This window comes from Cetorhinus maximus, chromosome 2, assembly GCF_964194155.1.
Source record: "Cetorhinus maximus chromosome 2, sCetMax3.hap1.1, whole genome shotgun sequence".
NCBI classification, from domain to species: Eukaryota; Metazoa; Chordata; class Chondrichthyes; order Lamniformes; family Cetorhinidae; genus Cetorhinus; species Cetorhinus maximus.
In genome coordinates this window covers 64,723,637-64,745,937 of record NC_135880.1, presented here as the reverse complement: position 1 = coordinate 64,745,937, position 22,301 = coordinate 64,723,637, and the positions used below count along the sequence as shown (strand labels likewise).

At 43.0% G+C, this 22,301-nt stretch overlaps 1 protein-coding gene across 8 annotated transcripts in view; it reads right to left on the bottom strand.

Moving 5' to 3' along the window:
• Positions 1-22,301, bottom strand: part of cast (calpastatin) — a 247,581-nt gene that overhangs the window by 39,621 nt on the left and 185,659 nt on the right. For 6 of the 8 annotated variants that reach the window (XM_078565537.1, XM_078565567.1, XM_078565589.1 and 3 more), the window contains 9 exons: positions 16,635-16,691; positions 15,123-15,212; positions 14,321-14,416; positions 13,845-13,907; positions 12,841-12,966; positions 10,169-10,225; positions 7,453-7,542; positions 1,682-1,777; positions 1,209-1,271 (listed from right to left, as the gene is read on the bottom strand). In XM_078565537.1, coding sequence (XP_078421663.1) covers positions 1,209-1,271; positions 1,682-1,777; positions 7,453-7,542; positions 10,169-10,225; positions 12,841-12,966; positions 13,845-13,907; positions 14,321-14,416; positions 15,123-15,212; positions 16,635-16,691 — 738 coding nt within the window. The remainder of the gene's footprint in view (positions 1-1,208; positions 1,272-1,681; positions 1,778-7,452; positions 7,543-10,168; positions 10,226-12,840; positions 12,967-13,844; positions 13,908-14,320; positions 14,417-15,122; positions 15,213-16,634; positions 16,692-22,301) is intronic. The other 2 variants (XM_078565609.1, XM_078565600.1) reach the window with 2 other exon arrangements.

Below are 22,301 nucleotides of genomic sequence, written 5' to 3'. Positions count from 1 at the left end.
AGTACTGTGTACAGTTTTGGTCTCTTTATTTAAGAAAGGATATAAGTGAATTAGAAGCAGTTCAGAGCAAGTTCACTCAGCTGGTACCTGGGATGGGGGCTTATGTTACGAGGAAAGGTTAGACAGGCTGGGCCTCTATCCATTGGAGTTTAGAAGAATGAGAGGTGAACCTATTGAAACATAGATCCTGAGGGGACTTGACAAGGTGGTTGTCAGACCAGGACTAAGACCCAGTTTAAAAATAAGGGGTCTCCCAATTAAGATGTGATGAGAAGAAATTTTTTCTCTCAGAGGATCGTGAATCTTTGGAACTCGTTTCTCCAGAAAGCAGTTGAGGCAGCATCAATAAATATTTTCAAGGCACAGGCAGATTGACTCCCTTGTTAGTCAAGAATCTAGGGTTATTGGGGGCAGGCGGAACATGGAGTTGAGCCCACCATCAGATGGTCTTACTGAATAGCAAAGGAGGCTCAAGGGGCCGAATGGCCACTCCTGCTCCTAATTCATATATTTGTATGTTCATATGTCTCTCTCGCAGTTCTATCTTCTGCAGGGTTCAGTTAGACCTGAACTTGATGTTTCCACAAAACTTCACCGCTGACATTGGGAATCACAAGTAAAAGCAGTGAGTTCCAACGTGCAAATATCCGGTAAGATTAATAGCCAGCACATGAGCATCTCTGTACGAAAGTTAAATAACGAGATGTCATTTCCTCCAAATAGAACTAAGCTTAATCATTAAACTTACAAGGTCTGGAATCTAACACTTGTGAAAAACTATAACATACTATTTTCAAATCTTTTTTCATTCTGACAGTTTAAGGAACACAAAGAAAATGTTCTGGTGGTAGGCAACATTAGGGGAATGAGTTTATGATAAGCCAAATTTAATTTTCTCATCTTTGTCATTCTTCATGTTCCAAGTACTTTTATATTTCTCTTACCCTTTTACTCAGCACAGTGAAGGAGGCCGCGACACTCATCATTTTTGTTTCTGTGAATGTGGGGTCTCCCAATCCTCGGCAACAACTGGAGCATCACTGCTGATCCCAGCCCTGTCATTATGTAGTATGCTTTATAAAAACTTCAACCACCAGCTTTATCGGAATAGTTGCATAAATATCACTCTCTTATGGAATGGCGTCTTGAAGAGTTATGTTGTAGATAATAAAATCCTTTCACAAGAACAAAATAAAATGGAGTTTTACCTTCTCTGTCGCCTTTGGTTTTGCACCTGGACCAGTGGAGGAAGAGGCCACTTTACCTTTATCCTGTTACAACAAACAGACTTCATCAGGATCTTTTGAGGAATAACAGAATTAAGCAGCAACATAATTATAGAGCAGTTTGATACATGATGTCAGTGTGAACCTCATTTGATCAATAAGTTGAATTGCAAAGACATTTAGTTATTATGTAGTAGGATTAATCAATTGAGAGGACTGTTATGCATTGATTTCAATCTTACTTATTCAGCAGTTTCTATTTTGTTAATCTCTGTCAAATTCTTTGTGATGCATGATATCAGCATCAGTTCTACTATTGCAACAAAATTACGTAAGTGATTTTTGAAACATAACCGTAGCCATTTGTCTAGATGTTCCGTACATAGACATATTTTGAAAATACAAAATTATTGAAACAATTATTGACTTGGCTCAAATCAATTGTTGGACCAAACCTTAGGATCAGGTTGATCTTTAAATCTGTAATCAGGCGGTATAGATCCTTCAGTTTCTCCCACTCGTTCAGCCTTTTTCTTAGTAACATCTGATTCCTGAATAAATAAGAAATAAAATTTAAATATTAAGTTTCAGTATCCATACTCCATGCTTCTGTAAAATAATAGAGTTGGTTGAATTGAGTCAACATTTAGGAAACTATTGAAGACTCTGGACAAACTCCCTGTAAAAGCCTATAGCAGTTGACATCAACGGTGATGAAGAAGAGCTGGAATATACTCCATGCCATCCATTGCTATTAAATCCAAGCTCACACAAAAAAAATCTAATGCATCAGTTTGAGGCATTGTGCTCAGTTGGGTCAATTGTTACGATATTTGACCTGGAAGTAATACAGTAAGGAAAACTTGTAATTTATTTAAAATGTCTTTGGAATCTGTCTTCAATTTTAAGAATGTTTGAAAAGGACTTTTAAGAGTTTGCATCAATTGTAAAGAGATTAATTGTAATTTTCTTAAATAATAAGAAATAACGGTCCATGTAACCAGGCAACCCTTGACCTGGAAGTGCCACCAAGCAGAGAGGAATTTGACAAAGAAGAGCTGAAGTGGAGGGGAGAACAGGGAAGGCACATTTACAAGGTGCTATATGTAATATAGTTAAATAAAACAGAAAGCTGAAGACAGGGTTAGAGCAGATATTGCAAATTGGAAAATTTTATTGCTGCTGTTTCAGTTCTGCCAGAACTGAGCAGACTGGTTAATGGGGTTTATAAGAGTTGGATAAAGGAGTCTCTGGGGAATCCGTGCCATCAAGACTGTTGTGAACTTAGCTAAGCAGGTTCTGCAGTGGTGTGCCATTTGAGTGATCACCATCTTTGGGGACCTCAGATAGAATACAGCTGTTGGTAAATGCAACTCGAGAGGCAAATTGGTTGGGTGGAAAAATGAGAGATCCTATGTACCAGGGGCCAACTTTGGATCTGCACATCATGCCACACGTCTGTGGGGAGTAATGCACGCGCTGGTGGAAGACATATCTTTATTGTATCAATTATTTAAGGTGAAATTTTCCTCTTATTTGAAGTATCATTTGCCTGTTAATTCATGTTTCATTTGCATTGGATCAGATTTGTGTTAAAGTATGTTGTGGCACAGCTGATGGTAAACGCTGAGCTGCTCAAATCCAAAAGGGAAACTTGAAACAACTGACACAACTGCTTTGCAATTTGTATAAATTTCGAGATGAGTGCCTTGAATTCAGTAGTAATAAGACCACCGAGTCTTATAGATTTCTTACAAAACTAAATTAAACCTTTATTAATAGAAGAAATGATTATAAGTACACACATAGATCTATAAATTACTACTGTGATAACTTCTAAATTCCCTACTTAATCTAACTCCCAGCTACAGTTTCGTTAAGACAACAGTAAGACACATAGATTTTAAAAGACCCAGGCAAAGAAACACGATACCCTGAACAATCCAATTCAAAGTGAGTTTTCTTAACTGCAGTTCTTTGTAGACTGCAGCTTGAGGCACAGATGCTGGAGGCTTTTTCACACCTGTTTTAGATCTTAGAATGCCTGCCCTTGGGCACAACCTTCACTCCTTTATACATATTTCCCCCTTTGAATGCAAATTCCCATTGTTTCACTATGTCTTTGGACTTTACCTCTCTAATAATAAAATCCATCAAAGTACCAATTTTACCAGTAATCTTTGGGAAAAATGATCACACTGGACAGAATTTTCTGCCTACCGGACGGGCGAGCCAGACCCAATCTCCGGCGGGTGGGGAGCCGATCCCCCCTGGAGAAGCGGGCCCCGCTGCCATTTTAAGTGGGCGGGCCAATTAAGGCCCACCCAGCGTGACGTCCGGCAGGAAGTGGTGTGGGGGGGGGGGGAGGTGGATTCCCCAAATGCAAGAGTGCGCTCTTTTGCGCATGCACACAAAAGAGCGCTCATCTCCCTGAGGCTAAGTACAGCTTCAGGGAGATCGCTGAAAGTTGTACAAACATTAAAAATAGAAAAAAAAATCCTTAACATGACCCCCTCATGTGACAATGTCACACAAGATGGGACATGTTAATAAATTTCACAAAAACTTTATTACACTTCTTTAAACCCTACATGAAACCTCATCCCGCTAGTGGATGAGGTTTCATGTTTTTTCTATTCCCCGCCGGGGCTCCTGGCCTGCCCGTCAACCTTAAGGTTGGACGGGCAGGTCCTTTAATTGTTTTAATGATCCTGTCAATGGCCTCAATTGGCCATTGACAGGTCGGCGGGCACACAGCTGATTTAGCTATGCCCCCACCTTCCTGAAAATTTAAATGGGACGGGATGACGTCGGGGGGTTCCGCCCGATGTCATCCCGCGTCATTTTCCGTGCCGGCGAGCGGGCCCTGCCCCCTTGCTCGCCAATGGCAAAATTCAGCCCACTTTTTCTTAACTTCTCCTGGGTAGGTGAAAAATTTCACCCCTCCCTTGAAATCAATATAATCTGGTTTATTTAAAAATGCAAATGTTCCCTTTACAGCTATGTTTACCTACTTAACATTTCAAACCTAGCTTATCTTCTGTTCCATTAAAGCCTTCAAACCAGCTGCCTTTAATTCAATCAAGTCACACACACACACATAGATACAGACCCCACTATTACTGTACTTTACAATAAATTTCAATAACATTATGAAAATTATTACATCTTCCTGACAAGTAAAAGTTACAAGAAGTGAAATCTTCTTGGTAATTTCTTCATTTGGGGTTCATTTAGTAAATTTGGCTTACAGTTCTCCCATGGACATTGTAACACTGATTTAGTTATGAGGAGAGATTGAATAGACTGGGGTTATTTTCCTTGGAGCAGGGGAGATTGAGGGGGGACATGATTGAGGTGTATAAGATTATGAGGGGGTAGACAGGAAGGAACTTTTCCCCTTGGAGGAGGGATCAATAACCAGGGGGCATAAATTTAAGGTAAAAGTTTAGAGGGGATATGAGGAAGAATTTTTTCACCCAGAGGATGGTGGGAGTCTGGAACTCGCTGCTTGAAAGGGTGGTAGAGGCAGAAACCCTCATAACATTTAAGTAGCATTTGGATGTGCAATTGCGATGCCATGGCATTCAAGGCTATGGGCCTAGTGCTGGAAAATGGGATTAGAATAGTTAGGTACTTGTTTGACCGGCACAGACTCGATGGGCCGAAGGGCCTTTATCTGTGCTGTAGACCTTTATGACCCTATGAATGTGGGAAGGAGTGCTCAGTCATTAGCCTGAGTCACAAGGAGCTGCCACAAGAATTGGTTCAGTTAAAGACTGTAGATAGTGCACGCCTTCATTTCTAATATGTGCGGCCCGCACGTGAGGCTTCACAGCAGTGTAGACTCAAAGATACTTATTTTTATGCCAAGGATTTCATTATCTAATGAGGAGAATTCCACCAGCAAAATAAGTTTCTGCCAAATATTCACCACAGGCTGGTCTGTGAAATATTAAATTCACGAAAAGCACGCAGGGGGGAAATGCTCTGATCATTGAGGTTTCTTAGTAGCATGGGTGCACAATCTGGTCCAGCACAGATTGCCAGGTCTGCTCCTGGTTCTTTGCATTGCTGATCAATCCACAACTGGTCAATCCAGGGGCACTCTTATTTGAAAAAAGATTACAGAACCACCAAAGCAGAGTCCCCTTAGAAATATGCTGAATAAACACTAAAAACAGATATCACCAATCATGACGGCCCAATCATCCCAACTAGCCACAAAGAAATTGGGCTGAATTTTACGCCTCGCGGGCGGGTGCGCACCTGACCTGATTGGGTGTAAAATAGCGTGAGATGATGTCGGGGTGAGCATCCCTCTGTCATCCCGCGCTCGCCTGATATTTCATTTGGCGGGCAGGTGCAAAAGTCGGAAGCGCGCCTACTGACAATTAAGAGGGCAATTAAGCCCATTAACAGCACAATTGACTCCAATTTTACATTGCCCGCCCAACCTTACGGTTGGTGGATGGGTGAATTGGCCAGGTGGCCTTTGCATTTTTCATCAAACCTCATCCACGGGCGGGATGAGATTTCTGTGATGAAATGAAATACAAATAAATTTCTGTGGACAGCATTTTCATTAGCTAAATTTTCAGGTGATTGATTAAGATACACAGACGCTTTTTTTTCTGCTTTTGAAACCTTCATTTTTGCTTTTTCAGGTCTTCAGCTGCCTGAGGTAGCCCTCTGCCTTCATGGAGCTTTCTGTCAGCGTTGGTCCGCACCCGCATTGATGACATTGCTGGCCCTCTTCCCAACCCCCCCACCCCGGCAATGCTGAGCTTTTCAGCACGCGTTTCACACTGGCTGGCTGTTAATTGACCAACTGGCATGAAATCGCTGTTGGGGGCCGATCGTGGTCAGTGGTCCGTTTCCCCGTCAATCCCAAGCGTGCCGATAGCGCCCGTCCGCCGAAATGAAAAATTCCAGCCTATGGCCTGAATTTAAGTGCCACCCGCTCCAACTCTTCCCCCATCCAGGAGCAGGCTGGCAAGTTGGGTAGGTGGAGTGGAAATTGAGTGGCAATACAGGGATCACTGTGCCTATTGTTTATCTGCCATCACTGGGATTTTACCATAGCCTGGGTAGGTGTCAGGCAGCCTGCCTGGCCAACTGCCAGGTGTGCCACTTCATATGGCAAGGCTGCCAGGTAAACCCTGGTGACCTGGCTGCAAGCTCAGTGGTGGGGTGCCCTCATGTTCGGGCACCCTGTGGCCAGTGGAGGCCCTCCCCAGCAGCAAGGACCACTCCTACTTGTCCCCACACTCAGCCTCCTGTTTGCCGCCCACACTGTCTGACTGGCCCAGCGAAGCGGCCCTGCTTGTACGGTTATCCAGCCTCTGCCACTTATCAGGGAGTGACTGCAGTCCCAGCAATGGCCACCACTCCTTCTGGTGCTGTTGGGACTGGAGAGCTGCTAGCCTTCTGGTTGGCTGGCAGATCTTCGAGGCGGGACATCCTCCTACATAGGAGCAGGAGCCATGACCTCAGGCAGTTAGCAGCCTGATGACTGTAAAATCTGGTCACGCTTTCCTGGACTGGTGGAGATAGGGTTGCTCTTGACTTTTCAGCCAGTTGGCAGTGCCACTGCCTCCACAAAAAATCCAGCCATAGAGTCATATAGGCACCGAAGGACACAATCTGGCCCATTGAGTTCATGCCAACCCTTTGTAGTCAATTCCACTCCCCAGCTTTATTCGTGTAAGCCTGCAAGTTTATTTCCCTCAAGTGTCCATCCAGTTTCCTTTTGAAACAATTAATCGTCTTTTCTCCCACCAGCCTCGTAAGCATCTGGCAGATTTCATACTTTTTATGAGGGAAAATCCATTAACAAGTTAGAAATGGTGGGAGTTATGGAAAGAAAAGTAAGGATAATTTCAATGTGCTTGCAAGAGCCAAGAGCATACATTCATTATATTCTTCTTTACATATAAAAAATAGGAAACTCCCATGATTAAAAGTGCCATGAAATCTTTTAGGTTCATCTGAACGAGGAGAGGGGCTCTGTTTAACATCGCATTAAAAAGATGCACCTCTAATGTCAGAAGTTAAGGAATAAAGTGAAAAAGTAGGGTTACAGAGTTATGGGGAAAGAGCAGGGATTAACTAGATAGCTCTACCAACACGCTGGCACAGAGAAACACAATGCTAACATACGATGCAGTAACAGGAAACTTATTCAAAGATGGAAAGTATCAGGAGACAAATTTTATTTTTGTACCTTCACCACAGGTCCAGTGTATTTTGGAGCTGAATTGTCCGGTGCTTCTGATGGAAGTGTTCCTGCGAGTAGTTCAAATGGGTCTTCATCCTTTAAAAGCGAGACATGTTTTCATTTTCTGACAAATTTCACCTGAAGCATATCCTGGCAGCCATGAGATATTTATCGAAGAAAGAACTCAAGCAACTGCTGCTTACACTTGCACCACAGAGTGGTTAGTATATTTACTACCACAAGGAATAGCTGATGTCACCAGTATTGATACATTTAAGGGGAAGCTACATGCTCCTGGGAGATGGACAAGTAATCTACAGGTCTGTACTAATTATCTAGATACAAGGGCAGAATTTTATAGTCTCCCACAGGCAGGTGGGCCTGTAAAATTCCTCAGGTGGCCCTCCTGCCACCGCCCCCCCCGACCTCCATCCCCGCCTGGCCACAACATATCTGCAAGTTAATGGGGAGGCTGGGGGGTGGGCAAGGCTTAGGGCAGCTTGTCTGCCCTCACCCAAATTTATGCCCTTAAAGTGACCGATCACTGGCCACTTGATGCCCAGTCTCAGGAAAACGAAAGGGTGGGGGGAAGCCTGACAGGTCACCCTGTGCGGGCCTCGAGTGGGAAGGGGGAGGTGCCTCCGTCCTGGGCCCCCTTTCTTCATCGTGCCCCCCATGGCCCAAAGTCTGCCCCCTACAGGTGTTCTGCCCCACCCCCCACAATCTCTCCATTAAGATCTCCATCTTCTCTCCCCACCTCCCTTGGGCCTCATCTCCCTTCCCCGCCTTGAACCCCCTGCACTTACCAGGTCTAGGACTCCGAGGCTTAGAATCTGGGGACTGCTTTCAGTTCCTCTCCTGGCAACAACTGCTGCTGGTGCCAGTGGGGCTACAGAGCTGCTGGCCAATCAGTTTGGTTGGAAGATCTCTGAGGAGGGACTGCCAGAGTGAAAGGTGGAAGTTCTGCCTCCAGCTAATTAATACTCCTTGGAGCGTTAAATGGCTGCGGGGCTGCTGTGATTGGTGGGGATGCATTCCCCACTGAATCTTCGAATACCAAGATGAGAAACCTGGCCTTCTGAAAATTCCTGCCCCATGAGATCAAATCCCATTATAGCAGCTGGGAAATTTAAATTCAGTTAATTAAATCAATCTAGAATAGAAAGCAAGGGCCAGATTTTTTCTACCAAGTTGGGTAGCTCGAGTTGAGGAAATTTCCCGGCTTGCCGGACCCACCTTGGTAAAAACTACCCCAAGTTGCGTGATTTCCACTCCAAGTAGTGTGAGTGCAGGATGGATTTGGGGGCGCCACTCCTGGAAGCAGAGCATAGGTGGCCATGGGGGTGGGCGAGTGCCAAGGCGGGCTGGTTAGAGAGCCCAGATCAATTCTCTGGGATTTCAGCCCAGTTGTTTCAGAAGCTGTTGGACCTCTAGTTCTCACCCCTTACGCTCCCTCAACCCTACCCACAATGTATGACCCCCTCATACCCACCATGCCAACTCATTGCCAACTCATGCTCCCCACCCGCTCCCCATGGCCCTTCACATCAGTTATGCTATGTCAATGCCAACTCATGACCCAAACACCCCAATGGCCTCTCATGCCCTCCATCCCACCTCCAAGCCACTCGCCGACTGTCCACCATGGGCAGCCCTCAGAAGCCATGTGGAAATTTAAAAAAAAATTCTAACAATCTAATGCAGCTTTCACCCATACACACTTAATAAAAACCCATTCAAAACTTTTAAATCTCACATGGTTATTCTCTTATAAAAACAAACTTCTATTCAGACCCTAAAACAAAGGCAGCTAATCCAAACCATCAATAAAACTGTGAACTTGGAAGACCTTGCTGAGATCATTCTAGCTTTCGAAACTTAGTCAAGCATATATAATGACATAATAATAGCCCTTCAGGAAAGGTCAACAAAAAATTTTAATAAAACTGCACAATGAGATACTACTTTTTTTCTAACTTGCAGCAGATGGCCTGTCAATCAGAGAGTTTTTTTTTTAAAGCTCTCAGTGACAGTTGCAGCCTATTTTTTAAAGTTTAAAGAACAGGGGATTTAAAAAAAGACTTCAGATCAGAAAAGTTATACAGATCTTATCCATCCTTCAAGAGCATTTACATCTAATCCATTTATTTGTGACTCCAACACTGCTGGATAAGGCACTTGCAACAGCCAAAATGGGGGCTGTCATAAACGCTGCAAAATCCAGGCCATATATTTAGATGGAGGGCCAAGAAAAATATGTCTGGCTTTGGAGGCTGCTGAAAAACATCCACAAATCTCTCCCACAGCAGGCAGGATCCAGATTTTCCAGCTGAAGGGGACAGACAGGCACTGGGGAAGGGCAATACTGTACCTTAAGTGTGACAAGAAACTACCACTTACCACTCAGTGTTATGAACTCACTCGGGTGTAGGTTAATGTGGTAGGAATGCAGAAAGTCACACTGGGAGATGTGGGGAGAGGGAAAACTGCACAGAGGGACTACAACTAAATGAACAACACAATCCTCTATGTCGGCGTGGTTTATATGGAAGGTGGTAAGATCTGGTTCCAAAGATCAAAATGTTCATTTACAGATTCAAAGCTGAATAAAGAGAGTCAATTTAGATTTTTTGCCTTTCCTCCATAAATAAGACTGTAACCCATTGGTCTGTGTCTGCCTTAAACATAAATCCCTACTTTTCGCTCTTATTTTGTCACTTACCTTGGTACCACTTTTATCTGCAGAAACTGAGGCAGCTGTCGAAGCTTTCAGAGGTGCCTTGTAAGAAACAAATTAAAATTTCAACTATCATCTTAGTTTCACTTACTCATGTTTGACTACATCAATCTTCCAGAACAACTTCTACCACTACTTTTGTAAGACCTTAAAAGTGGTATTATATCATTTGTAAATTTAAATCCGCGATCCAGCACTCAATCAATAAATATTAAGACCTTTGTTAAATGGAAGATGGTGATCACCTGACTAATCTGAAGGGAAGGGGGATTTGCTGAAGTATTCAGATTAAAATGGGCAGCAATCTTTATTGTTCTACAAGTACATAATGCTGAAGTTTTCTGTTGAAAACAGAGTACAACCTACAAAGACAGAATAGTTTTCTATTCTCATTGTACTGAATATTTGCTTTAAGATATTTTGCTGACCTGATTTTTTTTCCCAAAAACTGCAAACCCCACAATTGTCCCACTACCCCAGACTTTGATGTTGGCTTCTTCATATGGACAGAGAAAATGTGAGCTCTCATTATTGCGGGAAATATACTAGTGACAGTAGTAATGAAATTATTGAACACTTGCAAGACATTGTATACATTCTGGGACATCTGGAAGCTGAAATTTGACATTTTGAATTACTATTCCATTTCTAGTCCCAATCTTATTACCAACTCACACATGACTCAGCTGCAAAATGACTTCAGTATATTCAAATGAAGAGCTGTGAATCTATACGTCATTTATTTTGTTTTGTATTTCTGTAGGATCATCATTGTCCCATACAGATGTTAGCAAGACAATAGTCATTTCATATAACTTGAGACTGAATGAGTGCTAGGTGTTCTCTCAAGTATAAACTAAAGACATTATCCTGGATTTTCATCCTTAAGATGGGTAGCTGGAGTCCAGAAAATTCCAAGATCAGCCCGCCCACCTTGGGAGAAAGTGCACACAAAGGCAGGATCTTCATTGCTAGGGGGCAGAGGAGAAATGAGGGCCAGCCAATCCGGGAAAAAGGTCAGGGGCAGCAACATGGGACAGAATTTTCCGGTCGGCGTGTGGGGGCGGACCCAACACGCCGATGCGTAAAATGATGCACGATTATGTTGGACGTGCATCCCGATGTCATCGCGCACCTTTGCGATATTTAATTTGGCGGGAGCATGCCGGAGTTGGCTGCGCGCCCACCGAAATGTAAATGGCCTATTAAGGCAATTAAGAAATCAATGGAACCACTTGAGAACACTGCTCGTCCAACCTTAAGGTTGTAGGGCAGGCAGAAAGCCCAAGCGGCCTTCGCGTTTTTCAGGAAACTTCATCCACGAGCGGGATGAGGTTTCCTAAGTGTTTATTAAATTAATTAATTAATTTTCATAAATATAAAAACATGTCCCCATTCATGCGACACAGTCACATGAGGGGGCACGTTTACATACATTTTTAAATCAATTCTTTATTTAAATCAATTCTTTATTTATTTTAACATACATTCAATCTCCGTGAGGCAGCTCCATGCCTCAGGGAGATTGCTGCACTCTTTCACACGCATGCGCGAAAGAGTGCAGGCCCCGACTCTCCCTCCTCCCACCGCCTGCACAGATGGCGCTCAGCGCTACCGGCCATGTATCACACTGGGTGGGCCTTAATTGGCCCGCCTACATAAAATGGCGGCGCAAAGCCGATTGCGGGCGGCAATCAGCTCCACACCCGTCCCCACCCACCATAGGAAAAATCTTGGCCATGGGCTGCTAGGAGCCAAAGTGAGATGTTTAGAAGACCAACCTCAGTGCCGTGGGACTTTGTCCCAATTAAAATAAAACACAAAGGCCATCCACACCTTACCCTCCAAACATTCCCCATGCCTCACCCATTCCACCCCATTGCCCCCCACTCACCCCAATGGCCCTTTATCCCCCCCCATTCCAAGTTTTGACCTTCCACCCACTCTGATGCGAAGCTATGGCATTTCCATGCCCATTGACCCACTGTATACTTTCTAGGACCAATAAGCCCTATAGTGTATAGTGGATCGTATAAAAAGATGGTTTGAAAAAAAGTAATTAATTCACAACTTTCTCCTATGTTGAAAAAAGTGCCTGCACTACAAGCTAATAGAAGTGTCAATCATTCAGGCCCTTTAAAGTATCAATAACAAAAACCACAACCCTTGAAACCATTTAACTCTTATAAACAAACATCGTGAAATCAACTGCAAAGATCAGGGAGCCTGAGCTGTCAATAAAACAATGTTTCCTCTGGGGATCAGCTGTTTCAACAAACTTAATGGCTGCCTGGACTCTCAGCCAAGCCTCAATATATATGCTTCTCTTAGAATCCAGGCATCTATTAGAGTGGTCTGGCAATAAAATGGGTTGTATGCGATCTGAGGAAATGTGTCCTGATTTGAGGGCAAAAAATCCACAGGAAAGAAGCAAAACTAATAAAAATACATTTTGTTGCTTCTACTAAACAAAAAATTGCATCTTTATAGCTAAATGATTGAGGTTAGCATTGTAGTTACTTTAGGTAGCTTAGGGCTTTGTACAATACCAGTCTCTAGATGTCGTTGCCAGCAACAAAATCCCGAAAGAGGAGGTGGACTGAAGAATTCCCAACCTACTCTACCTGCAGTCTAACAGTTTAGGATTAGTGCCATACCTCCTTCTGCATGCACAGCGGAACTGCAGAGTGAGAAGTTGGTGCTGAGCATTTTGAAATTGGAGCTGGAGGACTATGGACAAAGTCTGCTGACAGAGACTCCAGGACATCATCTTCTGTCATACTCTGTGATAACAATACAATAAATATAGTTAGACCATTTCAAAGGTATTTCAGGAATACAGGTATGAAGGCCTCAAATCATCAACAGTGAAACACAAACTACAAATAACCACATAAGCAACAAATGCCCTCAATGCCACAATTTCCCTTTCCTGCCCTTTAGGTTACCCATTGAATGGATGGGGAGGTGACCTCTGTCAGTCCCATTTCTGGAACATGCAAGAGAGTGTGGTGAATAGTCCCTCACAGTTCCATCCTTCTGGTTAGTTAGAACCACAGAGAACCAATAAGCAAATATATAGTAAGAACTATAGTCAGTACCATAGTACATATGTAAGAGAAATAACGAGGTGCCAATTTCTATAAATGGAATGCAGTTTAACTATTAAACTCACAAGATCCGGAAAGCTTGAACTTATAGAAACTATATTAACCCATTAATATTTTCCTTTACTTGTCCAAATGAAAAAGTAATGAACACAAAGAAAATGCTCTGGGACTCAGTTGTGGCGGTTGGTAGGCAAGGTGATGGGTACGAGGTTTCATGAGCCATTTCATTTTTGACAGCCCTAATGTTAGAAGTAGATTTATGTGTCGCTCATCCTCTTCCCTAACACTAATAGGAAACCACACACACTCAACAATTTTCTGCAAACCTTAGAATGCATGACCCTGGGGTACTGCAATCTTCGGCAAACTGGGGTTTCACTGCTAATGTTAAGCCTAACACTAAGTGAAGTGGCATCCTTTAATAAACTTCTACCGCTGCCTCTGATATAATTAGGGGATATGTGGCACCAATTTACAGAACAGTGCCCAGAACAGTTTTACTGCAGGGAACCAAACGCTCCTCCAAGAAGAAAAAAATATTTCAGCTCTACCTTCTCTGTTCCTTTTGGTTTTGCTCCTGGACCAGTGGAGGAAGAGGCCACTTTACCTTTATCCTGTGACAAGAAACAAACCTCATAAGATTCTTCTTTGGGCATCATAAATACTTAGAATTGAAAGCAGCAGCACACATATACTTCAGTATTCGAGATCTGTGATGCCAGTGTAAAAACTCATTTGATCAATAAGTCCAACTCCAAACAAATTTAGTTCATGTGTAGCAGAACTAATTTTGGAAGGTGCACTTATTTCAGTTTTAATTATTCAGCAATTTCTGTTCTGTAATTTACTGTCAGGTTTATTACAACCTGCGATATGGATCATTTCTACCAATGCGACAAAAAAGCTGTTTTATTACGTTGGGTAATTGTACAAATTTTTCTTGAAGTTCTATCAATGGATCTAGTTTGAAAATACAAAGATTATTAAACAATTTTTGACTTGGCTCAAATCAATTGTTGGACCAAACCTTAGTGTCAGGCTGCTCTTTAAATCTGTAATCAGGCGGTATAGATCCTTCAGTTTCTCCCACTCGTTCAGCCTTCTTCTTAGTAACATCTGATTCCTGAAAATTTGAGGAATAAAACTACTCAATGATAGTATTCATATAATTGTTAAGATTCAATTTCCACATACTGTGCTTCAGTAAAATGATAACTAGAGTTCAGCGAGTCCAATGAACATTTATAAGATTATTCAAGGCTCTGAAAATGCTGCGTGTAGAAGAGACTTGAGCAGTTGACAGGAGGCGGCTCTGGAAATCCCTCCCCTAAGTCTCTCCACCTCTGTCTCCTCCTTTAAAATGCTGCACAAAACCTATCACTTTAATTAAGTTCAGTTCTGCCGAAGGGTCATGAGGACTCGAAACGTCAACTGTTTTCTTCTCCACCGATGCTGCCAGACCTGCTGAGTTTTTCCAGGTAATTCTGTTTTTGTTTTGGATTTCCAGCATCCGCAGTAGCTTTTAGCTTTTTGTTTTTAAACTTTAATTAAGCTGTTGGTCATTTGTCCTAATATTTCCTTATTTGACTTGCTGTCAAATTTCATTGAAGTACCTCATGTGAAATGCCTTAGGATGTTTTACTCCATTAAGTGTGATATATCAATGCAAGTTGTTGTTGTTGGACTGGGGCAAGGACCGCATTACCAACAGACTAATTTTGGACGTACAGATGTATATTAGCCCCACAAACAAATGGACAAACATATGATGTAGTAACAGGAATCTTATTCAAAGGTTGAAAGCTTCAGAAGATGATTTTAATTTGTACCTTCACTGCAGGACCAGTGTATTTTGGAGCTGAATTGTCCGGTGCCTCTGATGGAAGTGTTCCTGCAAGTAGGTCAAATGGATCTTCATCCTTTAAAAATAAAAGATATTTTATAAATTTATGTCAAAGCTCAGCGGAAACATATTCTGCCAGTGAGGAAAATTATTACTGAAAACAACCCAAGCAAATGCTGCCCACACTTAACCCGCAATGTTAATTCTTCCTTGTCCTGAAGAGGAGCCTCAACAGTGGGTGTGTGAAGCAGGATAATCATGACTTTAGTTTCAACAATCATTGATTGGTAAGATTGAAATTTGTTTTGTGAACTAGTGTGTTTGGTACGTATGTGGGGAAGTACTGTGCAGATGAAATTTGAAGGATTGTGATGACGTTTGGAATAAAAGGATGGAAATATTGTACAGCATCAGATCTGTTCCTGGAACTGTGAGATAGGATTATCCTTACAGATGAATTTTAGAAATATGAGAAAAGGAAGAAATAAAACAAAGAAAGATGGTTGTGGTCGTTGGAGGTCAATCACCTCAGTCCCAGGATATCACTGCTGCAGTTCCTCAGGGTAGTGTCCTCACCCCAACCTTCAGCTGCTTCATCAGTGACCTTCCCTTTAACATAAGGTCAGAAGTGGGGATGTTCAATGATGAGTGCACAATGTTCAGCACCGTTCATGACTCTTCAGGTACTGAAGCAGTCCATGTCCAAATGTAGCAAGATCTGGACAATATTCAGGCATGGGCTGACAAGTGGCAAGTAGCATTCGTGCCACAGAAATGCCAGGCAATGAGCATCTCCAACAAGAGAGAATTTAACCATCTCCCCATGACATTCTATGGCATTATCATCACTGAATCCACCCTTATCAACATCCTGGGGGATACAATTGACCAGAAACTGAATTGGGCCAGCCACATAAATACAGTGGCTACAACGGCAGATCAGAGGCTAGGAATTCTACAGATTAACTCGCCTTCTGACTCTCCAATGCCTGTCCACCATCGACAGGACACAAGTCAGAAGTGTGATGGAATACTCTCCACTTGCCTGGATGAGTGCATCTCCAACAACACTCAAGAATTTCAATACCATCCAAAACAAAGCAGCCCGCTTGATTGACACCCCATCCACGATCTTCAACGTCCACTACCTCCAGCACCGACACGCACCATGGCAGCAGTGTGTACGATCCACATGATGCACTGCAGCAACTCACCAAGGCTCCTTCAACAGCACCTTACAAACCCATGATCTCTACCATCTAGAAGGACAAGCAGATGCATGGGAACACCACCACCTGCAAGTTCCCCTCCAAGCCACACACCATCCTGACTTGAAATATATCGCGTGACTTGAATATATTCACTGTCGCTGGGTCAAAATCCTGGAACACCCTCCCTAACAGCACCATGAGTGTAAGTACATCACATGGGCTACTGTGGTTCAAGGCGACAGTTCATCACCATACATTGCACATTTCACTCTTATTTTTTCACTTACCTTAGCATCACTTTTACCCACAGATACAGGGGCAGCTGTTGAAGCTTTCAGAGGTGCCTTTGCAAGAAAGAAAAGAACATTATAATTATTTTTTTTCACTTTCACTCGTTTGCATTCAACAATTTCAGATTTCCAGAAACATTCCTATCATCTTACTTTAGGATCTTAAAAGTTATATGCATGGTCACATGAGGCATTCTAACGTGCAAGGATTGGGCACTTCTGTAAGAAAACAATTCAGGCTGATGAAACAAGTGGAATCTCCAAAAATATGCAAATATTATTATTAGCCCCAATTGTTAGGTGTGTAGGGCACTGACAGGTTACACAGCATTGCGAGAGGTGAGTGTCTTACAACCATCTGTACTGCTCACGCTAACTCCCTATAATCTCCCTGTTCTGGGGACCTGGGTTTGAATCCAGCCATGGCAGATGGTGGAATGTGAATTCAATAAAAATATGGAATTAAAAGTCTAATGATGTCCATGAAACCATTGCCGATTGTTGTAAAAACCCATCTGGTTCACTAATGTCCTTTAGGGAAGGAAATCTGCTGTCCTTACCTGGTCTGGCGTACATGTGACTCCAGACCCACAGCAATGTGGTTGACTCTTAATTGCCCTCTGAACAAGGACAATTAGGGATTAGCAACAAATGCTGGCCCAGCCAGCAACATCCACGTCCCATGAATGAGTTAAAAAAAAAATCTCCACCGATCTTAGAACTGGAATGTGGTCTAGTAAGTGCAATAAAAATAAAAAAAACTTACTTTTATTTCACACCTTTCACAACCACAGGATATTCCAAAGTGCTTTACAGCCAATTAAGTACTTTTGAAGTGTTATCATTGTTGTAACGGAGCAGCTAATTTGCACCCAATGTTATAATGACCAGGTAATGTGTGTTTTGTGATGTTGATTGAGGGATAAATATTAGCCAACACACTGCTCCCAAGTCTCCCCTGTTCTTCTTCAAAATAGTGCTGTGGGATCTTTGCATCCACCTCAGAGGGCAGATATGGCCTCGTTAATGATTCACCCAAACCTGGTACCCCCAACAATGCAGTGCCCTCTCAGTACTGCACTGAAATGTCAACCTTGTTTTTTGTCCTCAAGTCTCGGACTGGACTTGAATTCACAACCTCCTGACTCAGAGGCGACAGGGCTACCAACTGACAGCCAGTTGACAACCTCAGTTTAAATGCTGGGATTGTACTAAGTAAAGTGAGAGGCAAAGTATGTGTTGTCATTTGCTTCCTGTTGTACACATTTCCATGACAGTGCTGATATTAATTTAGGTAGAGGCCATCCCCAGTTAATTTTTGGCCTCAGAGGTTTCTTAGAAAAGGAAATGGGGTGGAAGTGACCTGGAGGAATATCTGTCCAGATTAGAGGGTAAACAACCCTCAGAGAAGAAGCAACATTTAAACAATATATTTGTTGCTTCGATTAAATTTTTTTTTTTTTTTTTTTTTTTGTTTCCACGAAAGCCAAAGGAAATAAAAGTTGTGAAAGGGACTTTTGGTTCCCTACCACCCATTTCACACCATAACACACAGTCAAAATCTACTCTTTTTGTTTCCTTGTTGGTCCCTGTTAACCATTCTTATTATTGGTCATAGATAATCACACGATCAGATTGCAAAACCAGAAACAGAAAGCATCCCAAAGAATTCCTAACTTATAGCAGAAATTGCATTAATATAGCATTTTTAATACAGTAAAGCATCCCAAAGTGCCTCACTGTTGTAGGGTGGCCAAGTTGTACTATTAATGATAGCATTGATCTGCAGGCACTTCTTGGGTGGAAACATTGGGCAGGATTTTCCCCCCGTCAGAGGGGAGGAAGTTGGAGTGCGGGCGCGCAAGAGGCGCGCCTCCGATCGACGCCCCCAATTGGGGGCACGCCGCCATTTTACATGGGCAGGCCAATTAAGGCTTGCCCAGCTAAGCACTCCCTGTGTGGGCGTGGAGAATCCCTAAACCCGAGAGTGCGCTCTTTCGCACATGTGCACAAAAGAGCGCACTCATCTCCCTGAGGCTAAGTGCTGCCTCAGGGTGATCGGCTCTACAATAAAAAAAGATTAAAAACAGAGAAAAAAAAAATCCCTGACATGACCCTCATGTGACACTGTCACGAGTTGGGACATGTCCATAGCTTTTTAAAAAACTTTGATTAAATTTTTTAAAACCTACATGAAACCTCATCCCGCCCGTGGATGAGATTTCATGCTTTTTCTAATGCCCACCAGGGCTCCTGGCCTGCCCGCCAATCTTAATGGACGGGCAGGTCCATTAATTAGTTCAATGACTCTTGTCAATGGCCTCAATTGGCCATTGACAGGTTGGCAGGCGCACAACTGATTTTGCTGCGCCCCCGCCTACCTGAAAATTTAAATGGGGCGCGGTGACATCGGGAGTTCCGCCCGACGTCATCACATGTCATTTTACGCATCAGCGAGCGGGGTTGGGGCCCGCTCGCCGACGGGAAAATCCTGCCCATTAAGTTTATTTACAATATACTCAGCAGCAACTATACGTGTGCTTTCAACTTCAACACCATCTCTGCACTGCCTGCACTACTCTCCGATTGGTTACTACAGGTCATGTGATTTTCCTTAACAAGTATTATTCTTAAAGGTACATTGTACACTAAATAAAACCATAATTACTACATTCCTCCCCCTTTAATTCGGCTCTACATATTTTTCAAGACAACATAATATTTACACTGGGTGAGGAATTTACAAGTTCAGTTTTTCAGATGGTTTCCTGGTATGTGTGGAACGTCGCAGTTCCACAACTTCAGATTCTTTGTCAGGAATCTCCTTTACTGGAATTGCCTGAACATCAGGTGCTTTGGTAGACACTTGTAATTAAGTATCCTCGACTCTTACAGGAATATCAGAAATATCAGTCCTGGGTTGAGTATCCTTAAAAGGAAACACAGGCCCGGTCATGATCACTGGTGGAATCAAATCTTGGCGATTTGTCTCTCCCTTCCTTAAATGGTCCACATGTTTACAAATGATCTGACCTGCTACCTCCACGTGGTAAAATAGAGCTCCAGTCACCACTTATTTCACCCGGTAACCACTTTGGCCCTTCACTGAAACTTTTCTTGTCTACCGGCTCTCCCATGTTAACTTTCCTCTCGCGACTATGCCAGTCGTGTTTAGTTCTCTTGCTTCCCTGACTCCTTTCCACCTTCTCCTCTAAATTTTAGTATTATTAAGCTCAATCTCGTCCTGAGATGGCGTTTCAAAAATAACTCTGCAGGTGTGACACCTGTTGTTGTATGAGGGGTAGTCCTGTAATGACTAGCTTGGTTGTCAGGGAATCACCAGTTAGCTTTTTCATCCCTGCCTTAAGTGTTTGAACCGCCCTTTCGGCCAGTCCATTTGAGGAAGGGTGGTATGGTGCAGTTTTCACATGAGTGACACTGTTGAGTCTGATAAACCATTGAAACTCAGCATTCACAAATGTCATGTCATTACTGGAAACAACTACTTCTGGTAGTCTATGAATGGCAAAAACATTGATGTAGTTTCTCAACTGACTTCACCTCATATATGTCCAATCATTTTGAATGGGCATCGACAATGAGCAGAAACATTGTTCCCAGGAAAGGTCCAACATAGTCAATGTGTAATCACACCCAGGGTCTACCTGGGCAGTCCCATGGGTGTAACGGAGCTGTCGCTGGCGACTTTTGCAGTTGCTGACATTGCACACTTTGTTTTACTAAACTCTCTATTTTACCATCCATCCCTGGCCACCTTAGATAGCTGAGTGCTATGGCCTTCCTTCAGGAAATTCCTGGATAGGCACTGTGTAGATCAATTAAAAGTGGCTCCCTTCCCTTTGGAGGAACTATCACTCATGCTCCCCACAATAAGATGCCATCCTGGTTGGTTATTTCATGTCTTTTGTTGAAGTACGGTTTCATTTCGTCAGTTGCAGACTTCTGTGACCAACCATGCAGCACTTGTTCTCGTGCCTGAGATAGGGCTGGGGCCCGCCTTGTCCAGTCTCTGATCTGTAGAGCACATACTGTTGAGGAACCTAAGAAATTTAACAGTAAAACAAGTTCCTGTAGAATTGGGATGTGCTCATCATTTTCTTGTTGAGGCAAATGACTAAGGGCATCAGCATTTGCGATTTGATTGCCAGACCCATGTACGAAAGTGTATTCGTGTGCTGCCAGAATTAAGGCCCTATTAGTATTTCTGTATCTTCTTTATATGTGCCTTCTTCTTTCTAGCACAGACTTTAATCTCGGCCTTCTTTTTGACTTCACTATTGGTCAGACTTCTCCCAGATGCAAGCTCATCTTTCTGAGTTCAGTGGCTGAGTTTCTCAAAATTTCATTATCTGTCTGCTTCTTAGGAAATTCTGCGACTTTTGTTTCCAAAGCCTCTTTGGTTTCATTGAGCTGATTCTTCAGCTCTTTGCTATCTAGCTAGCTTCACTGAGCTGGCACTGCCTTGGAGTTTATCCAGACTCCTGTCTCCTGGCTGTATCCAGCTATACACAACTCCCAGGGCTTCTTGTGAGTCCTCTCCGATTACCAGGGCTTCCCCTGAGCCCTCTTTGATCACCACAGCTTTTCCTGAGGCCTCTCTGCGTTTCTTCTGCTGTGCTTCCATTCTACTGTTTAAGACAGTCTTCATTTCTTCATGTTGCTGAATGGTGACACATTCCTTTTAGATTTGATCTTGACGAACAATCAACTGTTCTTCCAACATTTTAATTTTTTGTTACCCTCCCTCTGGGGTCTCCTGTTGTCCTTGGCGGGGTTGCCCTATCTCTGGGGTCTTTTATTTCCTTTGGCAGAGTTGCCCTCTCTGGGGTCTCTTCTAATATTCTGTCCATAGCTATTTTTCTTGTATTTACCACTTTAAATGTATTGCCGCTTCAAGGGCAGTCACTGTTTTTTTTTACTCGGGCTGTCTCTGCAGCAGTCGGCTTTTCTGTGCTGTGTTTCTTGCGCTTTTCCAGTTTTTGGCAGGATCCTGCAATTGAGAGTCTTCTCCTTTAGCTTCATCAAACTTTGTTCATGTTTGGATAAAAAACAACAGCAGCAATTTCCTCTCCCTTTTCTGGGAGATTCCGCAGGGTTTTTCCCTTTTACGCTGCAGGCTCTTTTGATGTTGGATGTTCCTCACTTCGGGAGACCCAGCGGCCTCGTGGTCTAAACGGGCCATTTTGTTTTTCATTTAAATTTAAAACGGCAGCACTGCTTTCTGCTCTGATTGCTGCTTTTAAAAAAAACTTGCAAGCTGTGTGCCAGATTCTTTAACCTACTGAGCCTGCGGGGCTGCTGCCTACTTTACAATGCAAGTACAGATTCTGTCTCTTTTCCAGTGTTCTGCTAACCCGCCCTGTGGACTCTCACTCAGGGGTCCTGCAACCCTGGTACTATTCTTTCAATGTCGGGAGCGTTCTGGGAGATTTCTCAACCATTTGAATTGGGGCTTGTTTCTTCTTTAACCTAAAGCGACAGCATACCTAGCAAGTATATCTTCCTTTCTTTTTAACTTGATTTCTTCTGTTCAATCCTGTTTTATCCTCATCATCAGTTTGTTGTAGGGTGGCTGAGTTATACTATTAATGATAGAGTTAATCCACAGACACTTCTTGGGTGGAAACATTGGCCAGGATCTTC